The 13,138-nt window shown below is 45.2% G+C and overlaps 1 protein-coding gene across 1 annotated transcript in view; it reads left to right on the top strand.

Moving 5' to 3' along the window:
- Positions 1-13,138, top strand: part of LOC110146310 (potassium voltage-gated channel subfamily KQT member 5-like) — a gene marked incomplete at its 5' end in the record, with an annotated part of 28,105 nt that overhangs the window by 9,196 nt on the left and 5,771 nt on the right. The window contains 2 exons of the mRNA XM_070463199.1: positions 8,530-8,661; positions 12,549-12,675. Of these exons, the coding sequence (XP_070319300.1) occupies positions 8,530-8,661; positions 12,549-12,675 (259 nt within the window). The remainder of the gene's footprint in view (positions 1-8,529; positions 8,662-12,548; positions 12,676-13,138) is intronic.

Here is a 13,138-nt window from a genome sequence, read left to right as displayed (position 1 = left end):
GGGGGCTGCGGTGGGCCTAGCAGGCCCGTGGACCCCTGGACGTGAAGCCTAGGAGACAAGCTAGGAACCAGGACAGACTTGGTCGTCATCAGTGCTAATATGGATGGCTTCCAGAGCATCCTGGACAAAGTGTGGTCCACACTGAATCCAGGTTCACAAGCTGTAAAGACCCACGGAAGGGAACAGGAGCTGATGGAGGCAAAGCTGGGGCAACCAGATAGAGGCACCAGGAGGGGGAATAGAGGAGGGGTGAGGAGAGCCTCAAGAGAAGGAGGCAGGGTCCTCTGTGGTTAAACTCTGCTGAGAGGTCAAGAAAAGAAAGAGGGACAAGGTCCTTGGAATCAGCAACAAAGAGGTCACCTGGAAATTGAGAGAAAATTTCAAGAGGCCAAAATGTTGGAGCCAGATTGTAACCACATTTTGCTTTTAAAATTAGAATCTTTCTCCCCAGTAGGAACATAGATGAGGCGTAAAGAATATCTTTATAACTAGCAAAGACTCATCAGCTCTTCTGAAACTGCTCAGATCTGATCAGCCAAGAGAAGAGCCCCAGATGACTTGTCAATTTCTGATTGGGGTGTGGAGATCACACTTGGCTGTAACCCCAGGATGAGCCAGGAGTTTTCCCGGTTTTCTCGCCCTGAGTTCTTCCTATTCTTGAAGGCACGCAGGTTCTCTTACCAGCCTCTAAAATGCATTCTCAACTCCGCATCCTTAAATCTCACTCCAAACTTCAGAGAAGAATATACTCCACAAATAGAAAAGAAGAGGCACATGTCTGCCATTGTGTGTTTTTGTTAAAACCTGCAAGCTGTTTAATCATCACCAGCTCTTTAACTTTGCCGATGGCATCTGTGCTGTTTTAGCAGAGGTGATGAGTCTTTGTTTGCAAGTCACTAGGAAGACATTCTTGCCCGCCAAGTCTGTGACACGTGACAGGACAGGACGCTGCTAGGGAACATTTTATGAATCATTTAGCACAGATTTTTTAATCAGCTAATATCCTCCCTGGAATATTCTTTTTGTTTGTTTCTGTTTTGAAGATAATTGCTTGTGGCCACATTTTGCCCTAAGGCTACATTAAACCAGTGTGTTCATTGAAAACACACTTACTTTGCAGCATCTAATTTTTAACCTTTTATTTTGGTATAATTTAAACTGAATCTCCTATTCATTACCAAGATCAAAAATATTCAAGAGCAATCAACATGTATGGACAGTTTGTTTACTTACTTGTTTGTTTCAAACTTTAAAGTTTATGCAGGATTTTATACTCCCAGGAAAATGAAATTCCCCAATGTATTCATGGTTACCATATTAGTGCTCAGAAAATTCTAGGAAGGAAAGTTACCCATTTGTAGACTGGCTTGGATCCAGAAGTTTTTGCTTGGGTTTTACTACTCTTCTCTCTTTGAAAGAAAGCCAAACATTATGAATAGAAGAACCTACTAGATTTTGAGTATGCTACAATACTAGGGGAGTTCCCTGGTGGTCTAGTAGATAAGACTTCACTGCCATGGCCTGGGCTCAATTCCTGGTTGGGAAACTGAGATCCCACAAGCCACACGGTGTGGCCAAAAAAAAAAAAAAAAAAAAAGAGTCTCCCTTTAAAAAAATAAAAGCGAAATATTAAACGTTAGAAGGAAAACCCTATTCCCAGTGGTGGAAGCAACATGACCCTAAAACTTCCCTGACCCCTAAGTCAGCCAAGTGAGGTATCTGCTTTCCCCTTAAGTGAGGACATCTGGTAGACTGTGGAGCTGATTTATGTGTCTATCAAGAGCTGACAGCAAGAAAATGAAACTGACCAGTGCATCCTCTTCATGCCTGGAGTTCCTTGGTCATTGGCTGGTAGCCCTGTCTGAGGAGGGTGAAGGAGTCTCAGTGTGAAAAGTAAAAATGAAAGTGTCAGTCACTCCATCGTGTCTGACTCTCTGTGACCCCGTGGACCATGCCCACCAAGCTTCTCTGTCCGTGGAATTCTCCAGGCAAGAATATTGGAGTTTTGGTGTACGATTCTACAACTAGTTTTGAAGAGTTTCAAAGTCTAGATACCATATACGTGAAGGCAGAATGTATTATTGAATCATGATTTTATGTTAACAGAAAATAACATTAATGAATCATCCAAACAACTGATCAACACACCTTCAGTGGAGACCCAAATTATCAAGTTCCACAGGCCTACTTATCTAGAATAGAAGTAGGATCTGTTCCATGATCAGCCTCCCACAAATTGACCAGTTTCGAAAAGGCTAGAGAGAGAGAGATTTCTGACAGAGGCCCTGGGTCACTTCAAAGATGAGCCCCAGGACCCCTGCTCTCCAGGCAGGTAGATGCTGCACTTCTCATGGGAGTAACAAGTCAGGGGATTGAATTTGCCAAACCGGGAAAGAAGTGGATGTGGAATGCAGGTCACTAGAGGAGATCCGCATAGTGCACCAGTGTAGATCCACACCAAAAACATAAGATCTGGAACACAGTGGACCGTTTCCGAGCCCTGCGAAGTTTGTCCTCTGTCCCCAGAGATGGCGTTGCAGAGTGGGAAGAATCTGGGCTACATAGCGCTCTCCCATATGTCTGTGGCCCTCCTTCGTGACCCCTGGCCTCCAGCATGAAGCCTGGCACATCAGGGGCGCCCAGTGAGGAGTGAATGACCCGGTCCTGCTCACCAGCATCTTTTGGCATCACTCAGGGAAGCAGCCACCCTGAGCTCATCGAGATTCCCCAGGCTCTGGGCGCTTGGGGCCCTTGAGTCCTGTTGGGGCCCCTGGCCGCAGGCACTGTGGCCTCCACCGAGACCCCAGAGATGGAGAGGCTGACACCAGCTGGTCCTGCAGGCCTCTTGGGCTCAACGCCCGCCCGCAGTGGAGCCAGGGCCCCTGCACACACTAACAGGAGTTCAATGAGTGTTTGTTGTGAGGATGAACGGATCCATCGCCAGGCATATCCTCTCCCTTCCCAGGCAGCCCTTGAGAAGCTAACGGGACGTGTTGGCTGGCTCCTGGTGGAACTTCAGGTCTTCCCTGGGGGGAGCGGGGCAGGAAGCACTGCGCTCTGACTGGAGGCCTGACACCCAGGCCCACGGTTCACCCACCTCGTGGGCCTGATCTGTCTGACTCAGCTGATACCCAAATGCGCCTTCACTCCTTCGCAGGGAGGTGGGGTGCCGAGGTCATTCTGCCCCACCCCCACCCCGATTCCGCCTCCTGTCAGCAGTGCTCAACCGGGGCTGCAGGTTCGAATCGCCAGAGGCGGTTTATAAAGTCTCGGGATCAATTAAATGGCGTTTCTGGAGGTGGGAGCAGGCACCCGGCTTTTTTAAGCAGCTTGCTGGGGACGCTGCTGTCTTCAGAGCCAATGAGACCACCTCTCGGGTTCACGGTCGGAGCCCTCCGCCCGCACGTGGTTCGGCTGCTGCCCGCCTGTCGGTCGGTCTGGTGGTGGCCACCGTCACCCCGCGTTTGCTTCCTAGTCTCATCTCTGCATCTTCACACGCGGGGTTTTTAACCCCGACTTAAGAGGCCTGAGACAAGACTTTTGCAAGATTCTGTGACTCATGGCATCACAACAAATGCACCTCCGCTTCCTTCTAAGTGCACATGTGTTGGGTGTGTATATGTATCTATACTCCGCTCGGAGTGTAACTTGCTGCAGCGATTTCTTCGGGCTCAGAGAACTGCTTGAGCAGATTTCTTCCATTTTCAAGCCAGGGGCCAGTTCAGGTTTGTGGTGAATCTCTTGCTCCCTCTCGTGGTCATGCCGGGGCATGTCGGCTGCAGGAGGAACTTCCTTCTGGACTCCTGGCCGGCTCAGGCACCCCCAGCAGTCAGGGTCTTTTGCTGTTTGCTGCAGTGTTAGCCCCCAGAGTGCAGTGAGACTGTAACCTACCGGCCCACCTTTTGTCCTCCTCCAAAGGCCCTTCCAGCAACGCCGGAAAGAACAAGGTATGCACGTGGCAAAATTTTATCCAGTGCCTGCTACGTGCTAGGCATGAGAGTGAAAAGAGGCAGTTCATGTAAAGTGTCGTTTCTGCCGCTGCTATTTTGTGTTAAAATATTAACATCTTAATACTAAGACAAGAGTAAAACATTGTGATTAAGAGCTCAGCGCTGGAGCGACACTGGTTCAGATTCCACACTGGCATGCTGTTGAACTTCAGGCAAGTCACTTCACTTCTTCAGGCCTCAGCTTGCTTATCTGCAAAATAGAGCTGACTAGAGTCCCCATCTCATAGGTTATACTACAGAGTACTGTCTGGCAGTACTGTTATCTTAATCATTTAATGCATTATAAAGGTTCTAATTTCACTCTAGAATGGTTGCTCAAACCCTCCTTCCTATCGGGCAATTCATAGATCATATTAAGCTTCTTCTATTGTTGCTGTTGTTCAGTCGCTCAGTCGTGTCTGACTCTTTGCGACCCCATGGACTGCAGGGGCACGCCAGGCTTCCCTGTCCTTCACCATCTCCTGGAGTTTGCTCAAACTCATGTCCATTGAGTCAGTGATGCCATCCAACCATCTCATCCTCTGTCGTCCCCTTCTCCTCCTGCCCTCAATCTTTCCCAGCATCAGGGTCTTTTCCAGTGAGTTGGCTCTTTGCATCAGGTGGCCAAAGTATTGGAGCTTCAGCATCAGTCCTTCCAATGAATATTCAGGGTTGATTTCCTTTAGGATTGACTGGTTTGATCTCCTTGCTGTCCAAGGGACTCTCAAGAGTCTTCTCCAGCACCACAATTTGAAAGCATCAGTTCTTCAGTGCTCAGCCTTCTTTGTGGTCCAACTCTCACATCCGTAATGACTGCTGGAAAAGCCATAATTAGGGATAAGGGAACCCACACTGGACATGGCCTCATTTCTGGGAAGGGCCTTCTGAGAGAGTGAAGGGGGTCAGTTCAAGGGCAGAGTGAATTGGACCCCCAAGAAGACACAGCTGGTGGTGAGATGACAAGACAACGTGGCCTCTAGTGTACTTGTGAGAGTGTCAGCGGACACACAGAGGATGCAGGAGAATGTCCAGTGACTGGACCGCCAGACGTTCTCCTGAGCCTGTACAAGTGTGCCTGCCTGGCCCGGCCCAGTGGCTCCTGCTTAGCAGGGCAGTAAATGCTCCGGCCTGGGTTTCCGCAAACTCTACCTGGCACTGCTTCTGTGACCTGGGATGGCTTCCCCAACCTCCTGAGCCTTCACTTGACCCAAATATTAAATGTGGAAAATTCTTAGGGTTTCATGCGACATCGGGGAGGTAGAAGGCTTAGTGCAGGGCCAGTCATCCTGCAAGGGCACAGCGGTGGGAGAGTCACCCGTGTGAGGATGGGGAGGGTGAGAGTCACATCCCACCGTCCAGCTCCATGTCCAGGAGGCGGGAACCCTGGGACCTCGGGTCCAGCTCATGACGTGGTAGAGACAGAAGCCATCTGCGTCGTCCTGGGGTCGCCAGGGAGGCAAGGGGCTTAGCTCAGTCTCCCAGGTTTTCCACTTTCTTCCTTCTGATTTCACCCATGCAAATCAAGTCCAGTCCCTGGGACAAGAGAGAGGGGATGGGGTGGAGGGAACGAAGCCGAGGTACCTGGATGGTGTAAACATCTCAGATCACCCACCCTCACGACCAGGGTCTTCGCTCAGAAGGAGCCATCACCTGATGGCCATGACTTCCAGAGAGCGCGCCTTCCATCCGCATCCCTGGGGAGCAAGCCTGGCACTCAGGAACTTTACACGCATCTGTAGCCATCTCCTAGGGACAGAAAACTAAGGTTTTGCTCTATTCAGACTTTAACCGCATGTGTTCATCCCTGTTTTCCTCATGGTCCTATGATATATAAATTTCATTCAGCCACCAGGCTCTCCCCATCCTTACCCTGGACAATTTCATTTTGCTATGAAATTGCATTCGGGACTTACTGGGTAATGATTGTGTCATTTGCTCCTTATTTTCAGTGTTTTTTTCCTTTCTCCTTCTACATAATGATATCTTATTACTTGTGATTTAATTGTTCTCTGAAATCCTAATTATATTAGTAATTTAAGGGAAAAGAATATTATATTTTCATGATTTTCAGGAGCAGTTCTATTTAAAGAATTCTTTGCTGAATCAGAGCCCTAATTACTAATGAATAAACATCTATTTTACTTTAGCAAGTTTTTTTTGTATTCATGAAACAGAGTCAATGGCTTAAGCTTTGCCTGAAATGTGCCTTGAAGAACTCAGATCTGTTTTATTCAGAAGATCTCAGGAGTGTTCCCTGTCACAGAACAGCATAAACAGCTTTCTACAACTAGGTAGGAGCTGGTCCCCAGTCATCTCTGATCCTTGTCAGGGATCGTTTGAGATGCTGGGATGGAAAACAGCCTCTGCCATCAGCGAATCTCCTCGAGAATCCAGAAGGGCTGGCATGGCCCTGCAGGCAGATGAATGAGGGCAAGGGATGAGTGTCTGGAGAGGGGAGGTGGGTGCTCGCCCCCCACCCATTGACCCCCTCCCCTCACCAGGGAGCTGCCATCGGAGCCTCCAGACAAACAATTCCTCCCTGCATTCAGGGACCTCATATGGCCTGGTGGAGGCAGATATATAAGCAAATAATTACAGAAGCAGTTCTATTTCAAGAATTTATTAATAAAGGTTAATAGACCAGTGACTACTTTGAAAGAATGGCAGAAGTTTCTATTAAAACTGGCGTCAGAACTGAGTCTTAACGATCTTGTGGGATTTCAGGAAGAGGAAAGAGCATACACAGACAATTGTGGTATGCAATTGAGTGGTGTGTCTGTGGTCCCGCAAGTTCCAAGGAGGAAGTGGACAAGAATGAGGAGGAGAGAGGTACACAGAAGCCAGGCCATCAACAGTCTTATAGGATGTGCTAAGGAGGGTGATGTTTACTCAGGAGGCCAAGGAAAACCAATGTGGTTGAGGAAGAGGGTAAGAATATTAAGAACAAGTGATTCAGGAATGATTTGGAAATGCCCTGGCTATCCCTGGTTAGGACTCCCCACCTCCACTGCAGTAGGTATGGGTTCAATCTCTGGTCAGAGAACTAAGATCCTGCAAGTCAAATGATGCAGGCAAGAAAAGGGGGGGGAAGAAAGAAAAAGAAATGATTCAGCAGTGATTAGAATACAGTCAATATGAATTCAATAGTAAATTATAGGATCAAGTTTGGGGCTTAATAACCAGTAAAACAACTTGGATTCATTGCAATCAGCTGTCACTTAGGATAGGCAATTTTCCATTTAAACTCTGCATTTCTTACCAGTCATCCCACTTTCCACCAAGGAGCAATACCTTTCGGTTCAGAGAACCTAGTTGACTGATTCCCAGCCAGGGACCCATGAGTGCGATAATAGGAGTCTATGAGCCAATTAATAGTTGAATAAACACCAACCAGTTATACATATACCTGCAGTAAGGCTGCACAGATGCAATAAAATGCTATGCTTCTCTGCTTTCTCCAGGAATTATATCAAGTTGTTGTAGCAACTGGTTATCTTAGGCAGCTTAGCTATTCAGGGCATCATGAAATGTCTTGATGAAATATTGTTTTAAAACATGAGTCCATGTTGAGGGGTAGGGTATTGTAATTAAAAAGACTTCTGATTCTGAAAAGTCTAGACATCCAGATTAGGTGATGAGTGTGTTATGTTTGAAACATAAAGAACTTAGGTAGCTAATTGAGCAGGATTCTGCAGAAATAATTTATGAAGCCAATTTTCATAAATTTCTATACAAGTGTACATTTCCTTAGAGAGAATTGAGTTTTGTGGCATATCTGCATCTCCAAAATGCATATACCTATATAAAAGATCATTTTGACAACATTTATATTTTATACGGTGGTTAACACCACCCTATATCTTGGACCACTGGCGGGGGCGGGGGTTGTCACATGAGAAGGGTAGAATTGCATTTTGACTTTTGATTTTAATTCAGGGTTTCAGTGGACTTTAAAAAGGTGTAAGAATTAGTATTAATATTTAGTCTCTTTTGTAGTGGGTTTCCCTGGTGGCTCAGTGGTAAAGAATCCGCCTGCCAGTGCAGGAGACGCAGGTTCAGTCCCTGGGTTGGGAAGATCCCCTGGAGGAGGAGATGGCAACCCACGCCAGTATTCTTGCCTGGAGAATCCCATGGACAGAGGAGCCTGGAGGGCTGCAGTCCAAAGAGTTGGACGTGACTTAGCGACTAAACAACTATTGTTTTGTAATGTGTTTTTCTACCTTCTGGCAACCCACTCCAGTATTCTTGCCTGGAAAATCCCATGGAAGGAGGAACCTGGTAGGCTGCAGTCCATGGGGTCACAAAGAGTCGGACACGACTGAGCGACTTCACTTCACTTTCTACCCTCAGGGTGTGCTTCACAGGAGATAGTTCACATAACCTCAGGCTTTCCCGTTACATTTCTGCAGGTGCAAGAACCTAAAATAACTTCATGCATGACTTTCTTCCCCTACCATTTCCTCTGTATACTAGTGAGCTGTTTGGGTAACTTCTTTTAGTGAAGTTACAAAGATTAATATGTAATATGTTGCTCTTACAGAATTATGAAGTTTCATGTTGCAAAACGGAAGTTTAAGGAAACACTGCGCCCATACGATGTAAAAGATGTCATCGAACAGTACTCCGCTGGTCACCTGGACATGCTGTGTAGGATTAAAAGCCTGCAGACACGGTGAGCACCTGGAAGGTCACGTGTTCTAAGGGGGCAGGCGCAGAAAATGTCTGGGGTCACCTCTCCATAGTAGCCAAGATTCCTGAATTTCTTCTTTCTGACTCGTTCTAAGGGGGCAGGCGCAGAAAGTGTCTGGGGTCACCTCTCCATAGTAGCCAAGATTCTTGAATTCCTTGTTTCTGACTCGTTCTTGGTGGACAACCAGACTTCTGTGTTAAAATATAGACTCTATTTAAATATAAATCAGGCACTAAAAACCTTTAAGTATGGGTAGTGTCTAGTGTCTCATCTGTGGAAACGGGGGTGTTGGCGGTGGCCGCAGATGCCCATTGTGGGACCGCGTGGGTTAAAGCAGCGGCCTGCGTGCTTATGCAACGGTCAAGGTGGCTGCTGATGTCATTTTGCTATTGCCTGAATCCTATGTATCCTTCAGAAATAAGCTAGTCTTTCTCCTTCTTAAGCCTGACCCACCGTCCAGCCTACAAAGACAGACCTCTCCCTCCTCTGATCCCGTGTGGCATGCAGAGGCCCCTGCAGGGCGCCATCATGCCCCTCACGCTGGGATCCTGCACTCAAGAGTCCAGGCAGAGAACCCGAGGTTCTCAGAGCAGGGCTGGCTCCTGCATTGCTTCCCGGGGGCACGTCTGTTCCCCTGGCCCTGAACCAAGCCTGGGCCCGTCCCTTCATCCCTGTTCTGCAACAGGCTGGATACACACCATCTTTCCAGTGAGCATCCTCTCAAGTGGCTGGAAGAAATGAGTATGTTACTCTAAACGTGTGCTTGATTGTATTATCTTGAAGCCAAAATATTTAGTCAGTTCAGTTTGTCTTGCTTCATAACCAAGCCCAAATTACCAGCCTGGTAATGGAAGAGTTCTTAAAACACAGGGACTGAGTCTTCAACACGTGTTCATACACACGGCACACTTAGCACAGTGTGAGGCGTATACTAGGCCCTCAGTAAAACACCTGTTGGCTTCTAAAATCTCAGTTATGAAAATAACAAGTTTTTCACTTATTCATTAACGTACCGGGCACCCTGGACACCCAGAGATGAACGATAAGCCAGTCCTGGTGGAGCTTGCATTGGAGTAGATTAAACATCATGGTGGCCTGTACTTTTGTGCGCACAGAGTAAGCTGGAAAGTGGAGTCAGTATTCCTGATAATTCAGCTCTAAAACACACAAAAAGGAAGAAATTAATTCCAACATAGACTGATTAAGTCTCCTTGGAAATTGTTTTAACTCACCTGTGATCCTCTTCCAACCTCTGCCCAAGTGGCCAAGGTCTTCCAAGTCTTCACTAGGACTCCCAGTGAGTTTTTTGTTTGTTTGCTTGCTTGCTTTGTTCTATTTTTTTTAATTTTTTAACTTTTTATTTGATGTTGGAGTATAAACAGTTAACAATGTTGTGATAGTTTCAAGTGGAAGCAGCAAGGAACTCAGCCATACATATACATGTATCCATTCTCCCCCAAACTGCCCTTCCATCCAGGCTGTTTTTATTTTTTTCTTCTTAACTTTTTAAGTTTTAATTTTTGTTTTTTATTACAAATATAATTTGTTTTATTTTTCTTCATAGGGATAGGGTCACTAGTTAAAATACACTGTCAAATCTGCACTTTAAATTCCATATTGCAATTGTAGAAATAGTTTATATAAATGGCATCCATAAATCATTTAAAGCAAAGGTTGAATGTAAATTAGGATCCTGTTATTTATTTCTATGATTATTTATGGTTTTCTGGTAAAGTTTTATTTATCTGAGGGTGAAGGAATTAATGTTTTTGAATGTGAAATATCTTTAAACTTAAAATTGATACCTTCCATAAATCAGCTGACCAGGAGAGAGTGCCAAAGCATTACAAACAGCAGCGTTTCCACTTAACATATGTTTGCTCAATGTTTTTTTTATTGTTTGTTTTTATTGAAATATATTTAATTTACCATGTTGCATTAGTTCCGGGTATGCCGCACAGTGATTCACTTATACATGCATATACATCTACTGTTTTCAGATTCTTTTCCTTTATGCATGTGTGCTAAGTCATTTCAGTCATATCCAACTCTTTATGACCTTATGGACCATAGCCCACCAGGCTCCTCTGTCCATGGGATTCTCCAGACAAGAATACTGGAGTGGGTTGTCATGCTCTCCTCCAGGGGATCTTCCTGACCCAGGGATCGAACCCACATCTCTTACATCTCCTGCATTGGCAGACAGTTTTTATCTGGGAAGCCTCTTTTCCCTTATAGGTTGTTACAAAATATTGAGTATAGTTGCCTCCCAATGTTTCTATAGAGTTCCACCGCTACAGAATTTGCAGAGCTAATCTGAGTTTCTCACTTACGTGGTGTATATATACTCTTCAACTAGAATCCCCAGGATGGAGCTCTCTCATCTCCACATATCAGATATATAATAAATGTTCACTTAAATGACCTGTTCCACTCAGTTCAGTTCAGTCGCTTAGTCGTGTCCAACTCTTTGTGACCCTATGGACTGCAGCACGCCAGGCCTCCCTGTCCATCACCAACTCCCGGAGCTTACTCAAACTCACGTCCATTGAGTTGGTGATGCCATCCAACCATCTCATCCTCTGTCATCCCTTTTTCCTCCTGCCTTCAATCTTTCCCAGCATCAGGGTCTTTTCCAATGAGTCAGTTCTTTGCATCAGGTGACCAAAGTATTGGAGCTTCAGCTTCAACATTAGTCCTTCCAATGAATATTCAGGACTGATTTCCTTTAGGATGGACTGGTTTGCTCTCCTTGCAGTCCAAGGGGACTCTCAAGAGTCTTCTCCAATATCACAGTTCAAAAGCATCAATTCTTTGGTACTCAGCTTTCCTTATAGTTCAGCTCTCACATCCATACATGACTACTGGAAAAACCATACCTTTGACAAATGAACCTTTGTTGGCAAAGTAATGTCTCTGCTTTTTAATAGGCTGTCTAGGTTGGTCATAGCTTTTCTTCCAAGGAGCAAGTGTCTTTCAATTTCATGGCTGCAGTCACCATCTGCAGTGATTTTGGAGCCCAAAAAATAAAGTCTCTCACTGTTTCCATTGTTTCCCCATCTATTTGCCATGAAGTGATGGGACTGGATGCCATGATCTTAGTTTTTTGAATGTTGAGTTTTAAGCCAACTTTTTCACTCTTCTCTTTCACTTTCATCAAGAGGCTCTTTAGTTCTTCTTCACTTTCTGCCATAAGGGTGGTGTCATCTGTATATCTGAAGTTATTGATATTTCTCCCAGCAATCTTGATTCCAGCTTGTGCTTCATCCAGCCCAGTGTTTCTCATGATGTACTCTGCATATAAGTTAAATAAGCAGGGTGACAATATGCAGCCTTGACGTACTCCTTTCCCGATTTGAAACCCATGAGTTGTTTCATGTCCGATTCTAAACTGTTGCTTCCTGACCTGCATACAGGTTTCTCAGGAGGCAGGTAAGGTGGTCTGGTATTCCCATCTCTTTCAGAATTTTCCAGTTTGTTGTGATCCACACAGTCAAAGGCTTTGGCGTAGTCAATAAAGCCCAATGTTCTGTTCTACTAACATGAAATAATTATGATTTTGTTATATTTTAAGTGACTGAATTCAGGAAATGCCTGATCAGAGGTGGAAACAGACAAATTACTTTGTAGGTTAGGACAAGTTTGCCAGAAGCTCAGTCATAATAGATTTCATCGTGGACTAGAATAATGAGAAAATTAACCTTGTGTGATTTTCACATGAAGAAAATAAGTACCTCAACTGGAAGAAGTTCATTTTATTTCTTCTTATGTAGATCAGAGATAATTGCATTTTTCTTTCCAAAACACTTCCTCTGGCTTAGGGCAGCCTCCACCTTTCACACTCATAACCGGATCTCTCTTTCTGATAGTGTGGATCAAATTCTTGGAAAAGGACAAATCACGTCAGACAAGAAGAGCAGAGAGAAAATAACCGCAGAACACGAGGCCGCAGATGACCTCAGTATGCTCGGCCGGGTGGTCAAAGTTGAAAAACAGGTACAACTCAACTAAACTGCCTATGTTTTTAGGCAGACTTTTTTTCCAGTTTACTGCAATATAATTGACGTATATCCCTGTATAACTTTAAAGCATATAACATAACGGTCTGACCTACACGTACTGTGAATGATGACCACAGGAAGCTTAGTCAGCATGCATCATCTCACAGAGACAACATAAAGAAAAGCAAAGAAAAAAAATTATTTTCCTTGTGACGAGAACTCTTAGAATCTGCTCTCTTAACGCCTTTCTTGTGCACCACACGGCAGTATTAACTATAGTTATCACTTTGTGCATCACATCCCAGCACTCGTTTTTCCATAACTAGAACCTTGAGCTTCCCGACCACCCTCCTCTGATTTCCCTCCCTCCAGCCCCTGCCTCTTGCAACAAGTCTAATCTTTTTTCCTATGTGTTTGGGAATTTTTCTTTTTTTTTTTTTGTATTTTGTTTTAGGTAT

Source organism: Odocoileus virginianus, unplaced genomic scaffold (assembly GCF_023699985.2).
Source record: "Odocoileus virginianus isolate 20LAN1187 ecotype Illinois unplaced genomic scaffold, Ovbor_1.2 Unplaced_Scaffold_41, whole genome shotgun sequence".
Classification (NCBI taxonomy): domain Eukaryota; kingdom Metazoa; phylum Chordata; class Mammalia; order Artiodactyla; family Cervidae; genus Odocoileus; species Odocoileus virginianus.
The sequence above is the reverse complement of the archived record's forward strand: the minus strand, read 5'-3'. Positions and strand labels throughout refer to the sequence as shown.